The sequence below is a fragment of the Lemur catta genome, chromosome 9, assembly GCF_020740605.2.
Source record: "Lemur catta isolate mLemCat1 chromosome 9, mLemCat1.pri, whole genome shotgun sequence".
In the NCBI taxonomy this organism is placed as follows: Eukaryota; Metazoa; Chordata; class Mammalia; order Primates; family Lemuridae; genus Lemur; species Lemur catta.
The window spans coordinates 73,535,394-73,561,530 of NC_059136.1; the positions used below are offsets into that span (position 1 = coordinate 73,535,394).

At 40.4% G+C, this 26,137-nt stretch overlaps 1 protein-coding gene across 1 annotated transcript in view; it reads left to right on the plus strand.

The window, feature by feature from the left end:
- The first annotated feature begins 828 nt into the window (after positions 1 to 828).
- The window catches only part of ZNF704 (zinc finger protein 704), a 218,221-nt gene continuing 192,912 nt past the window's right edge, over positions 829 to 26,137 (plus strand). The window contains exon 1 of the mRNA XM_045561438.1: positions 829 to 1,332. Within this exon, the coding sequence (XP_045417394.1) occupies positions 829 to 1,332 (504 nt within the window). The remainder of the gene's footprint in view (positions 1,333 to 26,137) is intronic.

Here is a 26,137-nt window from a genome sequence, read left to right on the forward strand (position 1 = left end):
CATGAAACAGTATTTTAAACATCCAAACGACTCTCATGATTCACACCAGGAATGGACCCCAAACCTGGGATAGGTACACCCTTCCCCATTTCACACAAGCTCCAGAGAAGTCTCCATGCACATCAGTGAGCACTGAAATGACTTGCAGCAAAGCTCTGCGTTCAAAGTCTAACTTTGACCGACAACCTTACTCCTAGTAAAGTCTACTCTCCTCCCCGCGGAGGGAATAAACTGCTACGGCTGAGCGTTTGCCCCGGCGTCAGAGCCAACTGCTTTATTTTCGGAGACCGCGGGTAGGGGAAATAAATCCAGTCCGGGTTTTGTCTGAACTGGGGGGACCGGAGGGCTGCGAGGAATGGCTCGCGAAGAGGGGGGCGGTGGTGGAAAATACACAACACAAACAGCTCGCGCCGAAGGACGGCGGCGGTAGGCCCGGAGCGCGCGGGCGCAGCCGGCCGGGAGAGGCGCGCGCGGGCCCGGCCGCCGGCCGCATGGAGCGCAGCGCGGCCCGCGGCTCCCGGGCGGCGGCGGCGGCGGCGGCGGCGGAGGCGGCAGCGCGCCGCTCGCTCACACCCACCCCCGCCCGCGGCCGCCGCGCCGCCCCGCCGTAGCCGCCGGCCGCCGGCGTCCCCGCGGGCCGGTCCAGCGAAGGCGGCGCCCGCGCCTCTGCAGCCAGTGGCAGCTGCAAGTCCGGGCGGGCGGCTCCTGCAGCCCCTGGCAGCCCCGCGCCCCGGGCGCCTGCGGCCACAGCGGCCGCCGGCAGAGGAAGAGGAGGAAGAGGAGGTGACAAACTCTCCGGCTCCGCGGCCCGCGGCCCCGCGCGCAGGCATGCAGGCGCGGCGTCTAGCCAAGCGCTCCAGCCTGGGCAGCCGCCGGGGGGGCGCCGCGCTGCAGCCGGCCGGGCCCGCGTCCGCGCCCGCCAAGGAAGCCTGCCTGCCCGCGCTCCCGCCCCATGCCCCGGGCCCGGCTTCGGCTCCCGCCCCCGCCCGGGAGAGCTGGAGGCCGCCGCTGCCGCCGCCGCGCGGCGCTGGGACCGGCCCCCCTCGGGCCGCCGGGGCCGCCGCCGCCGCCTCGTCGCCGGTGCTGCTGCTTCTCGGGGAGGAAGACGAGGACGAGGAGGGCGGGAGCAGGCGGCGGCGGGGGCTCGGGCGGGTGGAAGAGAAGCCCCGAGGGGGCGCGGAGGAGGAGGATGACGACGAGGAAGACGAGGACGAGGAGGTGGTCGTCGAGGTGGTGGACGGCGACGACGACGACGAGGATGGCGAGGAGCGTTTCGTGCCCCTCGGCCCCGGCCGTGCGGTCCCCAAGGGCCCGGCCCGGGGCGCGTTGAAGGTGCGTGCTGGGCGCGGTGCTGCGCGTGGAACCCGCCTGCCCGGGGAGGAGAACTGCCCCGGGCCCCGGGGCGAGGCGCCCGGCTGTGGCCGGGGACGGGCGACCCAGGGAGACCGGGCCGGGAGGGGTGTGTCCGGCGGCGCCTGCGGCAGCGCTGGGCAAGGCGAGGGAACTGTTGATTTGCTTGCGCCTCGGGCCCCCTGCACCTCTCCGAGGCGACCGCTCCCCCTTTCCTCAAAGGCCGGGTCGGGTTTGATGCCTGGTGTGGGTGCCGGAAAAGGACGCTTCTCCCCGGCGGGGTGGGGAACTTGGAGATCGGACGAGGTAGGCGCCGGTTTGTGCCTGGTGGGGACTGACGAGGGAGGGGGCACTGACGAGGGAGGGGGGAGTGAGATTTTATTCTTCCCCAAGGAAGCAGGACTGTCCTCTTCTCCTTATTTTGAGGGCTATTCGAGCTTATTGAAACTAGAAAGCAGCTTTTCTTGTCAATTTCTCAGACCCTTCTTCCACCCAAGAACAATTGTTGATGAGTTTCCATCACAGGCGCTTGTGAGAGAACCGGTAAACCCAGTACGGCGATAACCAAGCCCTTGGTTTCTACATGCATTTTGCTAGCAGCCTTTGGCATTGCCCCTCGCCCTCCCGTGTTTAAACTCGACATCATTTAGCATGTGAGGTTTTCCTTCCTCAAAATTGCAATTGAGAAAAAAAGAGGGAATCAGAAAAATAAAGGGCGGGGGAATTTGGCATTTAAAATGGATGTGAATTTCTGCTGAGAATTCTAGCGAAGTCCCCCTGTGCACTGAAGCACCGAGAGATCTTTCCGTTTGTGTATCTTCAGGAGATAAGGGGTTTATTATTACACAACTGACTGGTTGGGCTTTCAGGCATGCGATTGGACAAAGCAAACCACGTTGAGGTTCGTGCACGGTGCATGTTGCTAAGAAGTTTTGAGGGCAGCAAGTGGTAAGCGATGGAGTGAGTGATTTTTGTCGAATGGTTCTTAAAATCAACCGAATAACTATTTGCTGGAGTTTTCGGATGGCATTGGCATTTCAGGAAGAAAAAATACATAGACAAATGAGTTTAATAGATAGAGACAAATCTTTGGGGGCTCAGACAAAAAAGGTGACCTCCTCAAAACTTGAAATTGTATTTCCAAAGAAGTGTTAAAGCATCAGCAATTAGAATAGCCCCAGAGTAGATATGGGTACAGATTTCCTTCCTAGACCACCCTGGAAGTATCAGCTCTGGGAGTGAGAAATTTTCAGCAAATAGACATTTGGGGTGATAGTTTTTGACAGCTGCTTGTTGAAATCCAAACCGTGACTACACTCATTACCATGATCTGCTGAAAAGCCTGCATTGTATGGCTACAGGACATAGCTGGGTTTGAAATTAAGTCACATGGTGATAGTGACATTGAATAACAGAAGTAGTGACTCCTTGGCATTTTTGTCCAGAAATACTGAAAATGTGTCTTGTGGTTTGAATAGTGATTTTGTACAACTTGTGATAGAAACATTCATAAATGATCTATGCTCCGTGATCAAAGCAAACCCAATGTAGGAAAAAACCCAAATCTATAAAAACAGAATAATTCAGGTGTGATAATTCACATTATCAAAAAAGATTTTTCACATCTCCAAACAAATTTCTTTTACATTCTTTCAAAATGGGCTTCATTTTATAACACTTTGGCTTGCCTACAACTTTTCAGAAACTTATACAGTATACTGCATAGTTTGAGGTATTCTTTTATTAATATTTTATTTTTTTACCATTTTAAAGACACTGCATCTGAAGAGATTTTCTAGTTGAATATAACAGGATAACTTTATTATAATGTATATAAGAATGTTAACGTCTTACATCTATTCATGTATTCATTTATTCAATAAATATTTATTAAGCACTTGTTATGTGCCAGTGCTATTGTAGAACACAGCAGTGGACACACCTTCCTGGTGCTCACATCTAGTGAGAGGCATCAGAGCAACAATTAAACAAATAAATAAGCAAGCAAGCGTGACACTTCAGGTTGTGATGCATCCTGTGAACGAAACAATGATATCTTAAGTCTCAGAGGAAGAGGAGAAAGCTACTATGGGGGAAGACCTCTCTGAGGAGGGGATGTTGATCTGAGATCTGAGACACTTAGCTTTGGAAGATCTTTCCAGGCAGAGGAAGTAGCAATTGCAAGTCTTGAGGTAGGAAGGAGAAAAAGGTGAGTGTGGCTGGAACTTGGTAGGTATGAGATGTGTCAAAAAGGCGGGTAGGCGCCAGCAACACAGAGCCTGGTAGGCCTTTTGAAAGTATAGTGTGAAGTCTTTGGAAGGTTTTAAGCAGCAAAGGCATACGTCTTTGTTTTTTTCAAAAGACTGTGCTGTGTGGAGCCCAGAGGACAGCAGCACAAGCAGGGAGACCAGCTGGGTGCTGTCCCTGCTTCAGGGGGGAAGGGAGGGGGGAAGGCAAGCTGGAGTTTGAGGTTAGCAGGAGTGGAGTTAGGAAGGAGCATATTCAGAATCTATTGTGAGGATCGATGTGCAAGAACTGCTTGATGGATTGGGTGATGAGGCATGAAGGAAAGGGAGGAACCCAGGATGAGGCCGTGATGTGCAGGTTGGTTAGATGTGCCATTTGCTGAGACTCGGAAAACTGGGAAAGCAAATATCAAGTGTTCTGTTTTGTACTTGGGAAGTCTGAGATGGTGATCAGACATCCAGGTGGAGGTTGCAGTTAGGTGGATGGATGTAGGGGCTAAGGGGAGAGGTCAAGCCTGGAGAGAGGAACTTGGGAGTCATCAGCATGTTGATGTCATATGAAGCTTGGGGACTGCAAAGAGAGTGCCATGGGCCAAGAGAGGAGAGCCTTGGGCCAGACTTTGGGCTACTTGGGTTTGGGTGTAGGAGGAAAAGCCAGCTAAAACGGTTGAGAAGTAGCAGCCAGGTAAGTAGAAGGAAGGAAAACTAGAAAATGTAAAGTCCAGTAAGCCAAGAGAAGAAATACTTCCAAAAAGTGGGGAGTAGTGAACTGTGTTGAATGCTCCTGGAATATTGGATAAGGAAAGGAGAGAGACTTGTTCATTTGGATTAGATAATATGGAATTTCCTACCATCTTTGACACAAGAAATTTCAATGATGTGCCCAGAGTGGGCTAAGCATCCAGTGGGAGGTGAGGACATAGGGGACACATATGAAAAATTCCTTTTGACAAGTTTTGTTGGAAAGGAGAACAGAGAGGAGGGGGAGTAGCTGGAAGGCATATGGTCCAGGTTTTTTTTAAAAGATGGGATACAGTAGACTAGTGTAGTGACTAAAGCATGTTGGGAATTATCTGGAAGAGGACAAGTATATTAGTTTTCTATTGCCATGTAACAAAGTACTACAAACTTTTTGCCTTCTAACAGTTCTCACAGTTTCTATGGGTTAGGAGTCTAGGCTTAGCTTAATTAGGTCTGCTGCTAAGAGTCTCACAGGCTACAATCAAGGTGTTAGGTGGGTTGAGTTCTCATCTGGGGGCTTAACGATGGAAGAATTCACTTCAGGCTTACTCAGTTGTTGGCAGTATTCATTCCTTGCATCTGTTGGAGTGTGGGTCCCAGCGTCTTGCTGGCTCTTGCCTGGAGCCTGCTGTTAGCTTGTAGAGCCGCTGTTCCCCCACGCCCACTTCCCTTAGTTCTTTGTCACGTGGGCCTCCTCAACATGGCCTCTTACTTCATGCAGCTGGCAAGGAGACTCTCAGGGCCTGCCTGCCAGCAAGGTGGAGACTTCCATAATGCAGTAATCACAGAAGGAATCCTCCAGCATCTTTGACATACTCTGTTGGTAAGAGGTGAGTCACAGGTTCCATCCACACTTCAGGGGAGGGAATTATACCAGGGCATGAACACTGGGAGGTGAGTATCATTGGGGGTCATGTTAGGAAGGAACCTCCATGCAGAGAGAAGAGGAAAACTGCAGGAGGAAAGTGCTTGAAAGCTAAAGGGAGGGGACCTGGAACCCAAGTAGAGAGGGTTGGCCTTTCGGACATTTCTTTCATTGAACTCGAGAGAAGGGTGAAAACGAGGCCAGATGTGGGTATGTTTTCTATACTGGATGATGGTCAGCTGACGGTACTTGTCTGATGGCTTCTATCTTCCCTATGCAGCAGGAGAGAAGGGCATCAGCTGAGGGTGAGGGAGGTTTGAAGTGAGAGCTGAAGGCATGAAATAGTGTCGTGGGAGAATAGGAGAGCACATGTACTAGGTGATGACAGAGTTGCCAGCAGTATCAAGTACCCACCTGAGGTTTGTGGTTTTACATTTACAGTGCAAGCAGTTTGTGCGTGTGTGTGTGATTTTCCCTGACTTTATTCCATTGACTCTTGCATAGAGTGATGATAAAAACAATCCTAGCTAAATTTATTGAGGGCTTCCCATGGCCAGCACTAGTCAAAGTGTGTATTCTCATTTAAACTTCATTACATATCCATGAGTCAGGCATTATTGTTATCAGCCTTATTTTACAGAAGGGATAAGCAACTTCCATAAAGACACACAGCTGTTCTGTGGCAGAGCAGGGGCTCAAACGCTGGGCAGTCTAACTGCAGAGCTATCAGCCTTATGCATTATACTGCATTGCCTCTTGTAGAGAAAGAGGAGAACTGAATTCAGCAGGGGTGGGGTATAGCCAGGTGGGTGAGCAATGGAAAGAAAGAGAGGGGCTTATTGTTGAGGGAGTTGGGAAGCTGTGGCTATGATGATGGACTGTGGGATGTAAGAAAAGTGAGGATAGGAGGGGGGCAAGGGATGGTGAAAACATCATGGTTCAGTGGGTTAGAGAAAAAAAAATTAAATAATAAAATCGACAAAAGAATGAGAATGAAATCTATGACAATTTGGGCTCCAGAATAATATTCATACAAATGAATATTTGTTGAATACTTATGAAAAAGGAATCTATATCAAAAGGATCTGATGAGAATTTATTACTTGGGAGTCAGTATGGCTCTGATTCTCCAACTGAGGATGCTGACTGAGAGGTGAAATGTCATACTTCAGCACGCATGGTCACAAGTGGAAAGCGTGGGTTTGCATCCATAGCCTATGCTTTAATCACTGAACTGGAATCTCCCTATATTTATTTGGAATTTATATGCCCGTGTATTTCCAGCAGGATTTGGGATGGCTGAGGAAATAGAGAAGCTACTAAGTATATGAAATGTATTGCTTCATTACTCTAGTGGACAACTGATTTAGGCTTTAAATGAGACAAGAGAAACTTTGTATTACATGGTTTTCAATTTCTGATGAAAGAAAGCTTACACATTTATTTGCAGTGGTAAGATTCCTGCACATACACACACACACACACACACAACCCCCCCGGCCCCCAATTAATCTCCTGGGCCCTTGTATAAGGTATACTGAGTAGCACAGTAAACAGTATCTTCAACTAGAGTTTAATTAAAAAACAAACAACAACAAAAAGGGCGCTTTTTCAAGCACAGGAAGGATTCAGTAGTAAGTTGTCATTCGGTGAAGGGAAAACAGCAGTGGCCTGAGATATCAGGGCCCAGACTGCTCTGCAGTGCTAACAGTTCAGGGATATGAACACAAGAACCTGAGAGATGGGTAACGTGCTGGTAAAATAAATGTAGGAAAAACCTGGCCACAAAAGACTGCTAGAAGTTCTACCAAGATTTCATCTATTGAAAAACTTGGGAAGAAAGGCTTTTAAATGAGATAATATATGTCAAAGTTCCTACTTCCAGTGCTCAATAAATATTAATCCAATAGAGTCTGCTTCCTATGTGCCAGCTCTTCAGGGATGGTTAACACATCTATTAGACTATCTTTTGAATATCAGATGACTTTAAGAAGCCTTTGGCAGGGACTGTGCAGCAAACACTGAATTCCAATTTCTAACAAGTATGTGTCTTGCAAATGGTCTGTGTTGGCTCGAGCAAGAGGCATATGCTTAAGATACCAGACAAAGTTGTCATTCATTGAATCGTAGACTGCCAGAGTTGGAAGGGAAACAGAGATTATCTAGTAATCTAATACCCTCATTTGACCACTGAGCGCACTGACACTATGCAAGGTGGAATGCCTTGTCCGGCTTGGGCTGCCGGCAAGTTAGGTGGGGCCAGGATTGGTGCTCCGGTCTGCCAACTGTTGCCCTCCTTTCTGGGTTAGTTTCTTGTGCTCAGGAATGATCTACAGCTCAGCGGTCAGAGTTGTGGATAGAAAAATCACAATTTTCTGAAGTGATCTATCACTCCCTGCTTACTAATTTCTATTTTTGGAATGCTTGTCCTTTGTAAAATACCTCGGGTAAAGGTGGCCTTACATGTGGCTGTGGTTTGTGATGGGCGGGATCCCCTGTGAATCCTGCTTGGGCCAATCCCCCTCCCTGTGAGGTTCCCAGGGGACATGTGTACTCAGAGGATGACAACAAATGGGAAAAGAGCCCCATTTCTTCGTGAAGCAAGTGCCCATAATCCCTGGTGTGGTGCACGTAGTAAACTTGCCTAGGAGATGTCATTAAAAGTCAACCTTAACTAGGGCTTCTTTTTCTTCACCAAAATTTTACCGCTTGTTGATCGTGGAGTGCCCCATAACACAAACATGACACAAGCATTAGAGAAAAGAAGAGAAAGATTGAGAAACCAAGCCCTGTCCTAGCCCCTGCCTCTTAGTAAGAAGGAGCCAGAGTGAGCCACAGCCCTGTGTGTGTTTGAGCTTTTAAGATTCTGGAGCCCTATTCATTGGTAAATTTGTCCTGATCAGAATAATATGTCCTTCCACATCAAGGGGCCTTGGAGGGGAAAGGAATGGGTACCTTTTCCTCCTCTCTTCAGTGTGTGACACATGAAGCAACCAGTCTCGTCACAATGACTTGACGTAATGTTTGCTAAAGTCAAGCAAACCTGACCTTTCAGTTGCCCTGTGCTGTCTCATCTTAAGGTAAATCATGATTTCCCTCAGGCTTTCTGAAACATCTGAGCATACTTGGAGACCCTTATAACCAACCTTCTGGCCTAGCCAAATCTATGCTGTTGAAATAAGGATGATTTTCTTTGTGTTTGTTGTCTATGCTTCTACTCATTTCCACAGTGGTGAGATGTGTATTGAGGGTCACTGTTTACCAGGCTGCTGATACACAGGTGGGAAACAGCAGTAAATAGCATGACTTCCACTTCCAGGGAGCCCACCGGCTCGCACATTCCTGCCAAGTTGCCTATAAAGAGATATGAAGTTCTTTTCCCCTTTATACCTAAAAAGATCAAGATTAAATCTGCCCAGAGACCTTACTTGGTAACCACAATTTGGGATGTATTTTTGAAATGTATCTTTAAAACAATTGTAGCCAAATAGTCCATATGAAGATTCTGTGATTTGGCCAGGAGGTAATTCCTGAAGAGCTGGTCAAAAGATGAGTTTAGATCACTAAATTTGGGAGATAACCCTAGTTGCTCTTATTTACTAGAGGAAATGGAATAGAATATAACCCTGAAATATGTGTTAGAGGAATTAAAGTGATTAAATTCTTCATTGAAGACTCTGTTTTGGAAAATTCAGTGTTATAATTTATATGTAGGAAACAGGCTTGACTCTAGAGTTTTAAAGGAGGGTCTGTAATTTTGGGGTCAGAGCTTTGCGGTAACATACAAGAGGGGTTTGTTCATGTTGCAGAACACTGTGGAGCCTTGAGGAGCACAGAAGGGCTCCAGGAGGGCTGACTTAAAGTGCCTTGTCTCTGTGCGGCACACAGTGGTTACCAGTGACACGCTTCCTTTCTTTATGTTCTTGTCATAATGGAAGGTTAAATGAAAGTCAGATCTCCCTGATTCACACTAATTGGAGATGGCTAGTTGAAATAAGTGAATGTCAAAAATGCTTCTACATTTTAAATTAAATTCAGTTTTTAACACATTGACTGCCACAGTAGAAGAAAAAATTTTCCCTGGGGCCATGGTATTTTATTACAAAAACAGAATAAAAACTTTGAAAACAAAAGGATCCTTTCTAATTTAGTGAACAATTTGTTATTTTTTTATTATTTTCTGTGCATAAGTTATATGCAACCCACACAGCACTAGAATCAGTTTTTACACTGCATGCCAATTGAGTTGTATGTAACTCATGATGTGCTTATTGAATTTGTTTCAGAGAATTGAGTCTTCAGATGTTTCATGAGGCCTTGGGCTCAAAAGTAGCGTGAGTTAGATACAACTCACATGGCAGTTAATGTGTTAAAAAGTAACTGTAGCCTGAAAAAAGCCGATAAAACCTGCAAATAGGATAATTTTAGTCCATTAATGTAACCTTTATTGTGAGCATGTTAGTAAGATGGGAGAGAACAGGCTTGGGTCAAAGCAGATGATCCTTCCTGCCATCCCCCACCCCACATTACCTCTCTGTAGATCAAGACGCAGTATCGCACAATTCTGGATTCAAATTCTGGCTTTTCCACTTGCTAGTGGTATGGCCTTATCAAGTTACTTACTGTCTCTATGCTTCTGTGTTATCATCTATAAAACTGGGATAATATTATTCCATCATTGGCTATTGTTATTGAATATGGCCCAGAGGCCTCCTGAAATTAGACATGGTTGGTAGTTTATTTATTTTGGTTCCAGAAAGGAATCATTTGTAAAATTTTGTGCAAGAATCCCAAATCCTACAGTTATTTTGATTGTTGCAACCTCTTCCTTGTTCATTCTACCAAGGTATTTCAGAGAGCTGCTTCCTGAAATGACTTCATTCATCTGAACTCTGTGGTGTTCCATCATAATATGTGGTGAGCTTTAATCTTCCCTTTCAGCTCAGGAAGCTGTGAGTCATTTATCTACCTGTGCAAAAAAGACAGAGACATTTTATCTCTTATGTTCATCAGTCTGTTCAGATCTCTAGCTCTTGTGTTGGAGAAAACCTGGCTATTATCCAAAAGGGTAGGTAAGAAAGGCTTACCACACACATTGAATCTGTTTTTCTATAAGCTGCTGTGGAAATAAAGTGATGTCACCTTCCAACTTTAGCTTACATGCAGCTGAGAACCTCTGAGGTGGGGGTTTGCCCTTCCCACTCCTGTGCGTTGGTGTCTTGGACTTGGACTTTTGTTTGGTGAAGGAGTCATTCTTTGTTCTTTGGGTAGATGAGAATGGGTAGCCCAAAGTGTATCTCCAGACTCATATCTACTTGCTTCTACTGTGAGGGAGATGTCCAGAGGGGGGGTAAAGGATTCAGTGGTTAATCAACTTTGGGAAATTCCACTTATTAATCAAAGTAGAGATGCAGATATTTTTGTTATAAAATATTTTAAACACAGAGGAAATTGGAAGAGTAATATAGCGCCCATATACCTATAAAGAAGTTACTAACTACATATGCCAAGGGCCATTTTGAGTTTCTAAGAGGGTGAAATAGGATGTGACATTTACATATTTATTGGACTGTAGAGACTTTTTTTTTCCTAGAGCATGTTTCCTTTGGGATGCATTTTGGGAAATTCTGGTTTATAATTCCTTTTCTCATTGGCAAAGCCATGGATAAGTGTCTTTTAGCTTAAGATAAATAACTGAAACTACACTATTAAAGCAATAAATTGTCAAGCACATTTCACAAGCACAGAGAAGGGTTAACGTGTTGTTAGTGAGTCGTATAAGCTTTGAAATGTTTTTCCTCATAAAGTTGATAACTTCTTTGGTATCGAGTTTCTAAAAAAAAAAAAATGGAGTACTTCATGTGGTAAATTTTCACTTGTATAGCTGTGAATACCATTCTTGTGTGTGAAGTCTGAAAATTGGTAGAGAACACGACCGTTCTTGATAAATCAGTACTCAAGATGGGTCTAGTGGGCCAGGTAGGAGGTGTGAAAAATGTTATCATAACAGAATTAAAAAGTGCCAAGAGAGCAGAAAATCACAAGGTGTTCATACCCAGGAAAGTGTATTTAATTATGTTTTCCACATTCTAAAAGAAAAAAGGATTGAAAATATCAGGACAGGCTAAATGAAAAGAACATATAAATTTACCAGGATACTAGGACTGACATACATTCTATCAACAACATTATCATTTTTACAAGTAAAAGGGTTAAGCACTTGTGAACACTGAATACTGCATCTAAGGACTGCTAATTGGGCATTCAGCATGCATTTCCATTTTCCTAACATATGATGCATTATAATTTATTGAGGGCCCTCATAGCTAACCTCATTTGATACTCGATAACCTTGGGAGGTAGATGTCATTATCCCCATTTTATAGATTTGGAAGATAAGCCTCAGAGGACAGGACAGTTTCTGTGGAAAAAATATATATATGAGTAATTTTATACTAAATGACATAGATATTTGTCAAACATTTCAGAAACAGTTGGGACCAACAGATTTTTAAAATAATTGGAATTGGTACCTAAGCAACAATGGAAATTTAAGGAGAGAGGAGACTTTATTTTGGAGTAAATTAGAAATTAAAACAATGTAAAATACAATTTTTTGTAGTTGTCATAAACACTTCATTTAGCTTGTACATGCTTTGCAAGTCAGCTGCAAGCACTTACTGAAGGCTCAGCTTCACTTATTTCTATTAATTTGGGTTAGGATCCAAAGTTTGATTTAAAAACAATTTTTTTTAATTAAAGTTTTTGAAAGTGTTTTCAATTAGCAGGTTCATATACTTCCAACTCAAAGTGAGTCTAACAAAATATTAGAAAAATAGTCGAAATATTAGGAAAAGGATCTTAGAATTTATGGAAATGAATATGTGAAGAGTATCTGTTTGAAAGAAAAAGAGTTTTGTTTCATCATTTATTAGTTACAGTGAAAATTCTTGGAAAAGGGGGAAAGGGACCACCGAACCTATGTAAACATTGGACACTCTGGCATCTTAGGGTGGGGGTGAGGGGTGGGCAGTAGGGGAGGAGCCACTGGAGGGTTTGAAATGACCTGAGGTAGGGTTTATGGAGAGAGAGCAGGACTGCTGTTTGCATTTCTTGTTACATGAGTGCTTGGTGGGTGTTTAAGAGGTTCTGAAAATGCGCTGTTAGCCATCTGTTGGCTGACAGCAATTCTTTTAATTCTTTATTCTTATTCTAAAAGAGATCTGTTAAATAGGTCTTTCTCTCAACTCCCTATATTGATTTTTGTCACTTGAATTTTTCTTGCCATCTAGCACAGGGGTTATTTGGGAAAATTATTTTTGCGTTAAAAATGATAATAGAAATGATGTGGTTGTCATTGTAAACTGTGCCTATCTTTATGTGTTAAAATTAAGATACCTCAAAGATGTTGGTTAAGCTCATTTACAAGTTGATGATTTGATTGTTTAAAACATTTTTTTTTTTTTGCTATTCAATCTCATGGTTTATTGGACTTTCATAAACTTTGTGGATGGTGGTATGTTACTGAGATGCGAAGGTACAGAGGAAGAAGAGATTCAGGTTGCAAAGGGGACTCAAGTCCTGTCTTAACTGTGTTGAGTTGGAGATGCCCGTTAGACTTCCAAATGGAGATGTTGAGTAGGCTGGAGCTGAGTGGAGAAGATGGAGCTGGAAATTCAGAAGTCTTGGGCTTGTAGATGATATTTTCAAAATGGGATTGTGGGATAATACGTAGGGAGTTAACAGGTGGAGAAGGGAAGGTGACTAGGACCTCTGGGTCATTTCAAATGTAATGTTCCATCTGTCTGTCTTTCTCTCTCTCAACAGCTGTATTGTGTTTAATTCACATACCGTATAACTGTCTTTTTAAAAATGCATAGTTCAGTATTATTGAGTATATTCACAGAGTTGTGCAGCCATCACCACCACCTAATTTTGGAACATTAGTGTCATCTCTAAAAGAAACCCTCTACCCGTCAGCAGTCCCTGCTTCATACTCCCTTACGTGAAACCATACTAGTTTTTTACTTTGGTTTTCAGTGTCAATAAGACTTCATTCATCCATTGTAATTTCCTAGGAAAAAAGAAGGTAGTACAGAGTTAACATGTGTTAGAAACATTAGGGGAAGTGAGGAAAAGGAAGAATCTAGGACAGCAAAATCAATCATCCAATAAAGACACTCCACCGATGGGGTCACCACAGCCCAAGAGGGTTCAGTCTCCTGCAATTCAGGAATAATGGGGAAGAAATCAGCAAAAAAGACACAAACAGGTCCTCATTTTCCTTCTCCACCCTTCCTTCTTGTAAATTCAAGATAAAACTTTTATTTCTAGCAGTAAATATAGAGTTGAATAACATCCAATCTACATCCTATTAGATAATGTTGTGGCTACTTTGTCATTGGTTTCTTGCATCAGCAGAAGTGTTCCTGAGTGAATTGGATAGATATTGTTCTTTCTTTTCTCAGTCTCCCCCTCCAAGTTTCTAAATGGAAGACCCTGCCGCTACCATACACCCCTCATTTCTCTCTACCCTAGGTTTTGAGAGTAGTAACCAGACTTGGTCCATACAAATCTAGCAGTATAAGTGTTTAACATGAATACAATAAGGAAGGGACTTAAACCAGATGGGTACAGATTGGAAATGAGGGCTACAGAGTTCCTAATTTATTGACATTTTTGCACAATTCCTTTAGAATTTAGAGTCCCACTCCAAGAATTCAGTATGTACACGTGTCTTGTTTTGGCTAAGGGTAAGACAGGAGTCAAGTTTTCAGGACAGAATATCTTGTCTGAAATAGGAAATAAGTAAAGGAGCATAATGACAAAATGGGTAAAGGCCCTTACTTTGTGAAAAGGGGCACCCAAGCTTACATTTCAGATCCATTGCATGGCGCAGAATCTTTTGACAAAAATGCTTTGGTTATTTTTCTTTCAATACAAAAAGTTTGTAAGCAATACCCTAAAACAACACGAGAAAGACCGACACATTATATTTACACAAACTAAACCCCATAGCAGTTGCCAAACCAGCAACTTGTGAAGTTCTACAGAGGTCAGATCCAAAAACTAGAGGGGACATGATTTCAAGATGACTAGACCCACGGTCAGACACACATCACCCAGTGTGTTCTACCACACTTGCTGTATTTCAACACAGACAGTGGTCAATGAGGTAGCTTTGCCCTGATCTTGCACATTGTCCGTAAAATCCTCCTTTCTCCCTTAGCTACCCTGACACTGTTATCACCACCGCAGCAGAGGACACTGGCGCTGGCACTCACAAAGAGCCTCTTGTCTGGAGTTCCATCTGAAAGCCACACAGAAATACAGAGTTTGGAAGGTTAAGGATTCTAGTTTTTGCTTCAAACATACATCTCTAGCAGCATGGGATGAGTACAGAGGTTTCATTCTTAAAATCTTGCTTACCCAACACTATTTTGAGATCTTTCACAAATAAGTGTGTGCATATGGAGTGTAGGCTTAGCCTGGTCCAATGAAAGATGGCTCTTGTGTGAAAAGTAAGCCAGTGTCCCAGGTTTATAGGTTTGGATTAGGAATCTTTAACTTTATACATATGTATAAGCCTGACTCTTGTTTCATTCCGCTCCTTTCACCAACCTTGACCTCTTTTAACCTCTCTGTGTCACTTTGCCGTTCAGGCTCATTCCTAATCCTCCAGTAGAAAGAGGTAAAGTCAAAGTTGTCCTGTGGAGTAAAAATACTCCTGTTGTGCAGACCTGGAGCTGCTGTTGATTTATCCCTGAGACTGCTTATTTACCTGAGTACACAGTGTAGGAATGAGGGTCTCTCAGGCTAATGTACTAAAAAATACAAGAGCAAATATTTATATTAAGGAAAGTAAAGAACAAATTTAAAGGACACAACAAATGTCATTCACACATAGCTAGTGCTGTTAGCATCCTGGAGGGAAGCATCATTCAAGTTAGAGTTATCCAAGGGAGCACATAAAGTCCATGATAGGCCAGAATAGAATGGGAGTGACCCCAGGGGCAGCAGGGCTGCATCTGTTACCCCAACACCCTCTTTTCTACTATCACAACCCATTGCTTAGGCTAGTCCCTAGCACCCTGTGCCAATCGTTGGGTCATAGTAGAGACAAGATGGGGAAAAACCCTATCCTACCCCTGATTTCCTTCCACACAAATAGTGACTTTTTGAGTTTATCAATCTGATCTCATGTTTTATCTTCTTTCTTTTTTTTTTTTTTTTTTTGAGACAGAGTCTTGCTTTGTTGCCTGGGCTAGAGTGAGTGCCGTGGCATCAGCCTAGCTCACAGCAACCTCAAACTCCTGGGCTTAAGTGATCCTAAGGCCTCAGCCTCCCAAGTAGCTGGGACTACAGGCATGCGCCACCATGCCTAGCTAATTTTTTTTCTATATGTATATTTTAGTTGGCCAGATAATTTCTTTCTATTTTTTTTAGTAGAGACAGGGTCTCGCTCTTGCTCAGGCTGGTCTCGAACTCCTGAGCTCAAGCAATCCACCCGCCTCGGCCTTCCAGAGTGCTAGGATTACAGGCGTGAGCCACCGCGCCCGGCCTATCTTCTTTCTTTAGCATAGGAAATATATCCTTCTTCAAAAGGAAAACAACTTCACTTTCCAGGCCACTTTTTTACCCTAGAACCTAAAAGCTGTGATCAGAGATAAAGAGGAATATCTCACGATGTTAAAAGAGTCAATTTATCAAGAAGACATAGAAATCCTGATTATTTATGCACCTAATAACAAAGCTTCAAAACATATGAAATAAAAACCCACAGAACCAACAAGAGAAATAGACAAAGCCACAGTTATAGTTGGATATCTTAATTACTTTATTTTGAAGGAATTGGTGACAAAAAAAGATTACAGAATATTTGAACAACACCATCAACAAACTTAATCTAATTAACATTTATTGAACACTACACTAAGCAATTTCAAAATAAACATTTTTTTCAGTTGTAAAATAAATATTTACAAAAGTATACTATGTAATGTAATTTACCAAGTCTCAGGAAATTTCAAAGGATTGAAATGATACAGAGCATATCTTTTGACCACACAGTGGAATTAAATTAGAAATCAGTAACTAAAATTTAACTGGAAAATCTTTCAATATTTGAAAATCAATTAATATTCTTCTAAATAATATGTTGAATAAAGCAAAAATCACAAGAGTAATTAGAAAATAGCTTTAACTGATTCAAAATGAAAGTGCATCATATCAAAGTTTGTGAGAATTAAATCAGTGGTTAAAGAGAAATATATAACTTTAAATCAGTGATCTAATGTTCCATCCAAAGAAGCTAGAAAATGAAGAGAAAGGAAATAAAAAATATTCTATGGGAAATCAATGAAATAAAAAACAAACAATGCAGAAAGTCTTTTTTAGAAGATTGATAAAATTGATAAACCCCTAGCTATACTGATTTTAAAAAGAGAAAGAGAAAGCACAAATTGCCAATATCAGCAATGAAAGAAAGTTCATCACAACAGATCCTACAAGCTTTAAAAGGATAATTAGGACATATTACTTTATGTCAGTAAAAGACTTTATGCCAATTAATTTGACAACTTGGACGAAATGGGCAAATTCCTTGAAAAACATAAGTTAACATAACTGACCATAAGAAGTAACAGGATATCTGAATAACCCACCATCTGTTAAAAAAAAATGTAATTTATGATTAAGAATCTTTGCACATAGAAAACTCTAAGCCTAGCTGGCTTCACCAGTGAAACCTACCAAATAGATACCATCTTACAAAAATTTTTATCAAAAAAGAGTAAGATGATATCCTTCCAATAAGTTTATGAGGCCTACATAACCTTGACACTAAAACCATACCATGACATTACAAATAAAGAACATTGTAGACTTCCATGCACATAGACAAAAAATATTTAAAATATTAGCAGATCAAATTTAGCCTAATAAAATGTATAATACATTATGACCAAAGTTTCTTTTTTCTTTTTCCAGGAATGTAAGATTGGTTAAACACTTAAAAATAATCAACTGGTGTAATTCACTGTACTAGGAGATTGAAAGAGAAAAGCCATATGATTATATTAATAGATTCACACAAAAGCATTTGACAAAGTTCAACATTCATTCATAATTAAAAAAAAAAACTCTCAGCAAAATTACAAATAGGATGAAAATTCCTCAAACTGATAGAGTATTTAAGAATCCTATAACTAACATCATACTTAATAGCAAAAGATCATTTCCACCAATATTGGAACAAGGCAAGGATGTCTGCTTGAACTCTCTTATTCAGCATAACCCTAAAGGTTTTAGCTAGTGTGACAAGGCAAGAAAAATAAGTGAAAGACATAAAGATTAGGAAAAAAAATAAAACTATTTCTGTTTGCAGATGGCATGATCATATACAGAGAAAATCCTAAGTAAGGAATCAACAAAACTACTAAAATGAGATTAAAAATACTATTTATAATAGCATCAAACACTAAACATTGGGGATAAAATTAATGAAAAATATACAGAAATGATGTGTGAAATCTGGAAAACATTGAGGAGAATAATTAAAGAAGACCTAATTAAAAGAACTGATATACCACGTTCAATTGGAAAATGCAACATGGTTAAGATGTCAGTTCTCCAGGAATCAATGAAGAGTCAGCACAATCCAAATTAAAATCTCCACAGGATTTCTTTTGTAGAAATTGACAAGCTAATCTAAAATGTATATGGAAATGCAAAATAACTATAATAATCAAAATAATTTTGAAAAATAAGGACTGAACTTGATTTGGGGAGTTACTATGTATAAAGTGAGAGTGTTCTAAACACTGTGTGGCTGTTGCCACAAGATAGACATACAGATTCATGCAATAGAACAGAAAGCCCAAAAATAGACCCACACAGAAATGGTTTGACAAAGGCATCAAAGAAATTCAGTGGAGAAGTCTTTTCAACTTACGATCCTGGAAAGCCTATCCATCTGGAGGAAAAAAAAGAAGCTCAAATACCTCCACCTCGCACCCTACACAAAAATTATTTCGAAATGAGTCATGGACATCAATGTGAAAACTAAAACTTACAAAGCTTCTTGAAGAAAACAGAGGAAAATATTTTTGCAACCTTAGGATAGGCAGAGACTTTTTAGACAAGAACCAGATAACACTAACTACAAAAGAAAAGAAATTGATATATTAGACTTTATAAAAATTAAAAATGTTTGCACATCAAAAGACACAATTAAGAACATACATTGAGAATTAAATAGATTTTTCTCTGCTGGCACTTTTATGTGGGCATATCAGAACATTGCATCCATACAGTGCTTCCTCTGTACCAGCCTCATTGCCAGGTGCAGAGAATATTCTATTGAATAAGAAAGATGTGGTCCTTCTGGAACATTCAATTTAGTGGGAGAAATAGTCTAACAAATAAATAATTACAATTTGAAAACATAACTGCAAGGAAAGTGAAAGTACAAGATGCATATTATAGTTTTCATTTTGCAAATGTAGAAAGCTGGCAGTGGTTAATCATTTGCTAACTTGCAAAGCCAGTCTAAGCTCCAGTTTGCTGACTCCTGCCTCTATCGTTCTTTTTTGTTTCTGTTGTTCTAAGCAATGAGAGTTGAATTTTAAACTTAAGCTTGGTGGCTAGGTTCAGATAGTAACTTATACTCTGATTTAGTTTACTATGAAGAGAAATGGTATCATAGCTATTTAAAGAAATTCCATTTTAATGTTGCTGACTTACAAGCTTTGTTTGAAGATTAGTTCTTCAGACTATGATACCAATGTCAAGGTTAAGCAAGTGTCTCTAATTATGTTCTCTTGTAGTGCAATGCCCAGTGAGTTAGAAGGGAGATCTGGCTCAGGCAGTCCCTCTAATCTTTGCTTTGCTGGGCATTTTTGGTGCTTCCTTTTTAAAAAGTTGGTAAAGTTGACAGGAAGGCACTGGGGAGTAGAAGTAGAGAAAAGTATAGAACTTGGAGCATATTGCTCGGGAGAGAAGCTTAACTTTTAAAGGTAAATATATAATGAGAAATGAATGCTTTTGTCCTTTTTTACCCTTGCATTTGTGACAGTACAACATTGATTATGTCTTGTGTTTTTACAGTGCTTTACACTCTTTAGTATCATTTTATATATAGTATCTCATGTATTTCTTATAATACAGTCATTGACATTTCTGATATTTACATCATTATTATTTCAGTTCAATCATGAGGCAACCATGGCCATAGAGGCTAAATAACTATTAATAGTTCAGGCTGACTTAAGTGATTTTGCATCATTTCTTTCTAATTTTTCCCTATCTTTATCTCATCTGCCATGCTCTCCTGCTTCAGTCTTCTGTTTACCCTGTTAAACTACTGACAGTCCTCTTGTCTCCCAGTCACTTCCAGGCCATCAGTGTCGTCTCCCCTTCCCCAGAAAACAACCATTGATTCTCATTTTCTCCATCATTAGTGGCACCAGTACCCAATAAAAATACTTGTTTAGGAGTGGACACTCGATCAATGTTTCAGTGGATAAAAAATGAAAGAACAAGCATGCCATTATGTAGACAGTCTCTGAGACTTTCCTCTCTGACCTTTCTTCCCTGTATTTTCATCTGTTACCAAGGCCTATTTATTTTTTCCACCATGTGTTTTTCTTTCCCAATAATTACTCTCTTGATTCCTATAGTTTCTTCACTGCTTCCTTTTTGTCTCCATTGCCTCCTCATTTAAGCCTGTTTTCCACAGAACTGCTAAAATAATCTTGAGTTTTATGTAACTTTTTCTTATTATAGAAGCAATACTTGTAGAACATGTTAGAGTCCTGGTAAGAAAAAAGAAGGAACTAATAATCATTTGGAATTTCACACATTTGTCAGATTCTTGCTCTTTCTATCCTGCCTTAAGAGTGATGTCACTTATAGGGAGATCACTCATCTGGTGAACTCTATTCTTGGTGATCTGCCTTAAAACAAAGAAAGCAAGGTAACAATGCTTGAGTAGCCAAAACAAACGCAGCCCATATACTTAATTCAAATCCTAAAACATTTATTTAGTGCTATGGTATACAAAACACCATGCTAGGCAACTTGGGACTCAAAGATAGACAGGATTATTTTTTAATTTCTAGGAGTTCTCAGTCCAGTGGAAAACACAAATCTATTGCTCTGTTTGCTCTTATTTAAGACTCCATCCCAACACATATGGTCATATGTTTTTTTTGACACAGAACAGATTAAAGGTTGGGAATTAGTGGGAAGAAGGTATATCCTCTACTAAGAGTCATTGTGCTAAGAGCAGCAAGTGTGAAACTGATGTTGATGGAGGAAATGGAATATATATTTCAAACACTGCACAAGTGGGCATACAAAATAAGAAATTATAGCACTTTGGGTTTATGTAATGTGGTAGCAAGTAGCTTCTGAGGGCATATCACTCTGTGCTACAGTTTAATTACCTTTCCACAATGATGACTTTGTACCATCAAGAAAAGTTCATTATGCTCAATACACAGGCAAGAAATCAACTAGTGCATTTTAGAGAAATTCACAACAGAAATTATTAAAATTTATCTGTCAAAAATGATATAAACTTCTTTTATTAAAAATTGATGTGGCATGTATATACTAATATTAATGGAATTACTATGCTATTATTTTTACCACAAATATGACAATATAGAAGCATATCCTCCAATAACTTCATTCATTCCCAATAGTTGTCTTAGGGTTCTTGTCAGGAAAGCCTAATATTGCATTTCTGCCCCTCATTTTCAGGTGTAGATCATAAAGGTCCAGGAAATGATATTCTAGCCTTAGTGTCCAAAGTAAGTTGATCATTTAACATAGAGTGTGTTTTCCAGGGGGTCTCTACTGGTTGAAGGCACTGGGTTCCTTTCTTAGCTGATGTTCTCTGAGTGGGATTGCCCTCTAGACTCACCTACCAGAAAAGTAAGTCCCGCCCTTCGTATGGCTACTAACAGGATCCTGAGTGAACACAGATTTTCTCTCTCAGGACTTGTTCTCTAAATGGGAGTCGTGAGAGGCCCATGCTTGGGTAAACTGGAAATAAATGAGGTCCCAGCCTTTCTTGTGGACTCATGCCTTTTTCCCAGTCCAAGAGAATAGATGTGCCCCTCTTTTCCAAAAACAAAATAGAGTCATGCACCACATAATGACATTTTGGTCAATGACAGACTGCGTGTGTGATGGTGATCATATAAGATTATAATACTGTATTTTTACTGTACTTTTTCTATGTTTAGATATGCAAATACTTACCATTGTGTGACAGTTGCCTACAGTATTCAGTACAATAACATGCTGTACAGGTTTGTAGTCTAGGGGCTGTAGGCTATCCTGTACAGCCTAGCTATGTAGTAGGCTAGACCATTTAGGTATGTGTGAGCACACCCAATGATATTCATAAGAACAAAATCGCCTAATGACACATTTCGCAGAACACATCCCCATTGTTTAGTGACGCATGGCTGTGACAGTCAGGAATTGAGCCTGCTCAGGTTGTGACCTGCTTCATGCCAGACACTTTCCCACGTCCACACGTGAAGTGTCTCTATCAAGTAGAGGAAACAAACACACACACAGACATTTGCAGTACAGCCTTGTGAGTTCTGTAGTAATGAGCTCAAAAGGGTTCTGGGAATACAGAGGAGGGAAAGTTAACTACTTAGGGAAGTCCACAAAGGCTTCAGAGTAAATGATGTTAGGGCTAAGTTTAAAGGCTGAGAGTGATTGTAAAGTAAAGAATGAGGTGAATGGCACTCTAGGCAAAAAGCAAAATGAAATGACAAAAAGCATCTAGTGAATGCAGAGCCGAAGGAATGGGAAGGAGCCTGGTGGAAGGACAAGATGATGGCCAGGTGGAGCCAGGTGTTCGTGCTAGAACTGCATTAGCCTTGCTGTTTTTGCTAGGGACACGCCATGCCAGTGTCATGCTGTCATATAAGATGCATTTCAGTTTTATAAGGGAGTTCTTTTTTGGGGGGACATAAGTATTTTTTATCTCATACATGTATTATGAATGATTTTAAAGTGGAAGTTTCTGGTAAATTTAATCCCATACCAAGCATGTGTCATAAAGCAAATACGGGGGCTGTAATTTAAAAAACAAGCCATAATATAAAATGATTAGGAATGAATTTCTATCTAGTACATATGGGAAAAACAAATATAAATAAAAGTACAGACCCAGCAACATTGCAATAAATCTGTGTGAAATCCTAAAAAAAGTTACCATTCCATATGAATGCAATACAATATTTCAGAAAGAAACTGATACAAAACATAAAATAAATTTAATGGAATCTCAGTGTTATGCACATAGTGCAGTAAAAGCAAGTATTTTATTGGGAGAAACAAAAATTGAACTCTAATGAAAACATATTTCAGTGAACATTTAAGCCATATAAATGTAAAAAACTATCCCCAAATATAAGAAAAACTATCATAAAAGTTTCAGTCTTTATCCTCAGACCTTAAATATGCATCATCTTCAGAGCCAGGTAAACAGAGCCCGAAAATCCACCATCCCTGCCAGAATCCAAATGATATTCTTTATTACTAGAACTCACTGCAGTGCAAATTGAATCAGCCCCATGTGTAGGATACCACTTTCTAGTCCTTTTACAGTGTTTGGTTGTCAAGTTCATACTATTAAGCTGGAACTGAGTGTTATAGCAGTGCCTTTGTCACCTTTGAGCCACAGGTTGTGATGGTAATAAATTTAAATCTAGAGTCTGCAGGAAATAAATTCTACCTCTGATGGGCTAGATTTGTTGTATGTGGTTTATTTCTGTGAAGAAAAGAACCAGTGTTTCCCGGGATGTTTGTGTTGCTGTGCTTGCTGCAGGGAGGGTTGGGGGACGTAGCGTAATAGTGTCTGGGAGTCATTAGCCGTCCATCTCCCTTGGTGGTCACCTTTCTACCCATAATGTAGTATCCTAAGCATAGACTGTATTTGGGGATAAGTCTGTGCATCTAGATGGGAGGTCACTTTCTTATGGGTATTCCATATAAATGAAGTTATTTGCCTTGGATTTGTTCAGATGTTGCAGTAGAACTGTGTGACAAACATAAGTGTATGCCGTTTTTCTCTGAGTTCTTATTATGTTTAAGATAGAGCCATACAATACTTAAATTTAGTAATCATTTATTCCCTTAATATTGTTCCATGTATCCTCAACTAGATTTTTAGCTGCTTGAAGATATCTTTATTTTTTTAATCCGTATGAGCTGGAACAAAATAAGATGGACTGCTTATTGTATTATTTGTTTTAAGGATTGTGGTATAGTGTAAAATTAAGAGGCCCAAGTGTTAGTTTTGATCTAGCTCTTAACTAATAGTGTAATCTCGAACAAGTTCTTTTACTGCTTGTGCCTTTATTGATCTGTAAAAAAAGGGGAGGGGTAGATTATATATCATTTTTTTTACATTTTCTTTTTTTAGCTTTTAAAAAAACTTTAAAAGATAATTGTAAAGTCACCTGCAGTTATAAAAGGTAATAATACAGAGCGATCCCATATGTCCTTCACCCAGTTCCTCCAGTGGTAACATCTTGCATGTATAATACAGCATAACCACCAGGAAATTGACATTGGTAAAATCCACTGACCTTATTCAGATTTTACCAGTTTTGTATGCACGTGTGTGCATGCACGCAGTGTTACCACACATGTAGAGGCGTGTGGCCACCACCACAGTGTAGATATGGAACTGTTCCATCGCGAGGATCCCTCACGGTGCTTTTACAGCCACAGCCCCCTCCGTCCCACCCCTACACCCCTAACCCTCGGCATAACCAGTCTGTTCTCCATTTCTAGAATTTTGTCATTTTGAGAATATTATATAAATGGAATCATAATATTATATAAATGTAACCTTTTGAGATTGGCTTTTTGTTCATGCAGCATAATTCCTTTGAGATCCATCCAAGTATCAATAGTTTGTTCCTTTCTATTACTGAGTAGTTGTTTAACTGTTCACCCTTGAAGGACAGTTTGGGTTGTTTCCTGTTTGGGGGTATTATGAATAAAGCTGCAGAGAACATGCCTGTGTACATTTGTGTGTGAACTTCAGTTTTCATTTCTCTGGGATAAATGCCTAAGAGTACAACTGATGGGTCTTATGGTAAGTGCAGGTTTAGTTGTATAAGAAACTGCCATAGTCTTTTCCATAGTGGCTGTGCCATTTCACATTTGTGCCAGCAATGTATTTTGAGTTAGCTTTTGTAGAACATGTGAGGTTTAGGTTGAAGTTCATGTTTTTTGCCTATGCATGTCCAATGTGTCAGAACCATTTGTTAAAACACTATCTTTCTTCCATTGAATCGCCTTACCACCTTTGACAGAAACCAGCTGGGCATATTTGTATGAGTCTACCTCTGGGTCCTCTATTCTGTTTCATTGATGTATCTGTCCCTTTGCCCATTTCATACCATCTTGAGAACAGAAGCTATAAAATAAGCCTTAAAATAGGGTACAGTGTCGCCATTTTACTCTAAAATCAAAATTGTTTTGGTTGTTCTAGGTCCTGTGCCTTTCCATATACATTTTAGAACAGGCATGTCTATGGCTACAAAAACTTTGTTGGGATCTCGATAGAAATTACATTAAAACTCTAGATCATTTTGGGAGAATTGACATCTTTACTATGTTGAGTCTTTTGATCCAATACCACAGTATTTTTCTCCATTTAGTAGGTCTTGCTTGATTTCTTTCAGCACTGTTTCATAACTTTTAGGAATCAGATCCTGAATATATTTTTGTTAGACTCATACCCAAAGTTTTTTTTTTTTTTTTTTGGTGTGATTGTAAGTGGTATTGTTTTAAATTTCAGTTTCCACATGTTTGTTTTAGGTATATAGAGATGTGATTGTTTTTTACATGTTGATCTTGGAATCCAATCTTGCTGAGCCTCAGTATCTTTAACAGCTGAAGTTTGAAAATGATATTAACAAATTATTCCTCATGTCCAATGAAGTTGCAATGAATGGAAATGAGATTAAGTTTTTCTGGAGAGGTTTAGTTCCACCTAAAGAAGAACTTATTAAGCAAAAACATGACCACTTTGATAGTCTGCCAGAAAATACCTCCTTCTTTGAGAGCTCTGACAATGTTAAAATTAACAGCTTGACTTAGATTTTATTTAGCTTTCCATGGAAGACTAATGCTTAGCTTTAGAGAATATATTTCATTCACCATTAAACCCTAAAAATCTCCTGATTCATTTTTAAAGGAACTGTTATTAGTATCCTCAAAAGAGAAGTAACACATGTGTGTATGTGTGTATATTAAATCTCTGTATTTAAAAAGCTGGGCTATGCAGTATCTGGACTGTCTTTTAGTTCTTATCCTCTAAGGTAAAATGTCAATTACATTTTAAAGTATCTGCTTAGGAAATGAACAGCTGATGATGGAAACTATATGTAAGATTTGCTCAAGAACAACTGCTAAAAAACATTGGTAAAGGGTATGCAAGTCATGAGTCAATGAATTGAGTACATCAGTGATATCAGTATGGCCCTGGATTCCCTAGGTGGGGATACAAACTTCTGCAAAACGAAAAAACTGATTTAGTCATTCATGATTCATGAGCAGCATTCCCGGATAGGAATCCAAGATAGTTTCGTGGTCCATCCTTCCAAGTCTTGAATGTTATACAAGACACTCAGCAGTATAGAAAATCAAAATACATTCTTGCTTTATGTATTATTATAAGAAATTAATAATGTCAGGTAGTTTTTGGTATAGCAGAGGTTATGGACCTAACCATTACTTTAACAACTTTTATTTAAATCTTTTGAAATTGAAGCATATATTTCCCTGCCCCTTGAGGATAATAGACATGATGTGTTTTAATACGGGAACTCGTACATCACTTTGGCCATTAACACCTGAATAAAATGGACTCAGATTGCTATAATTTTGC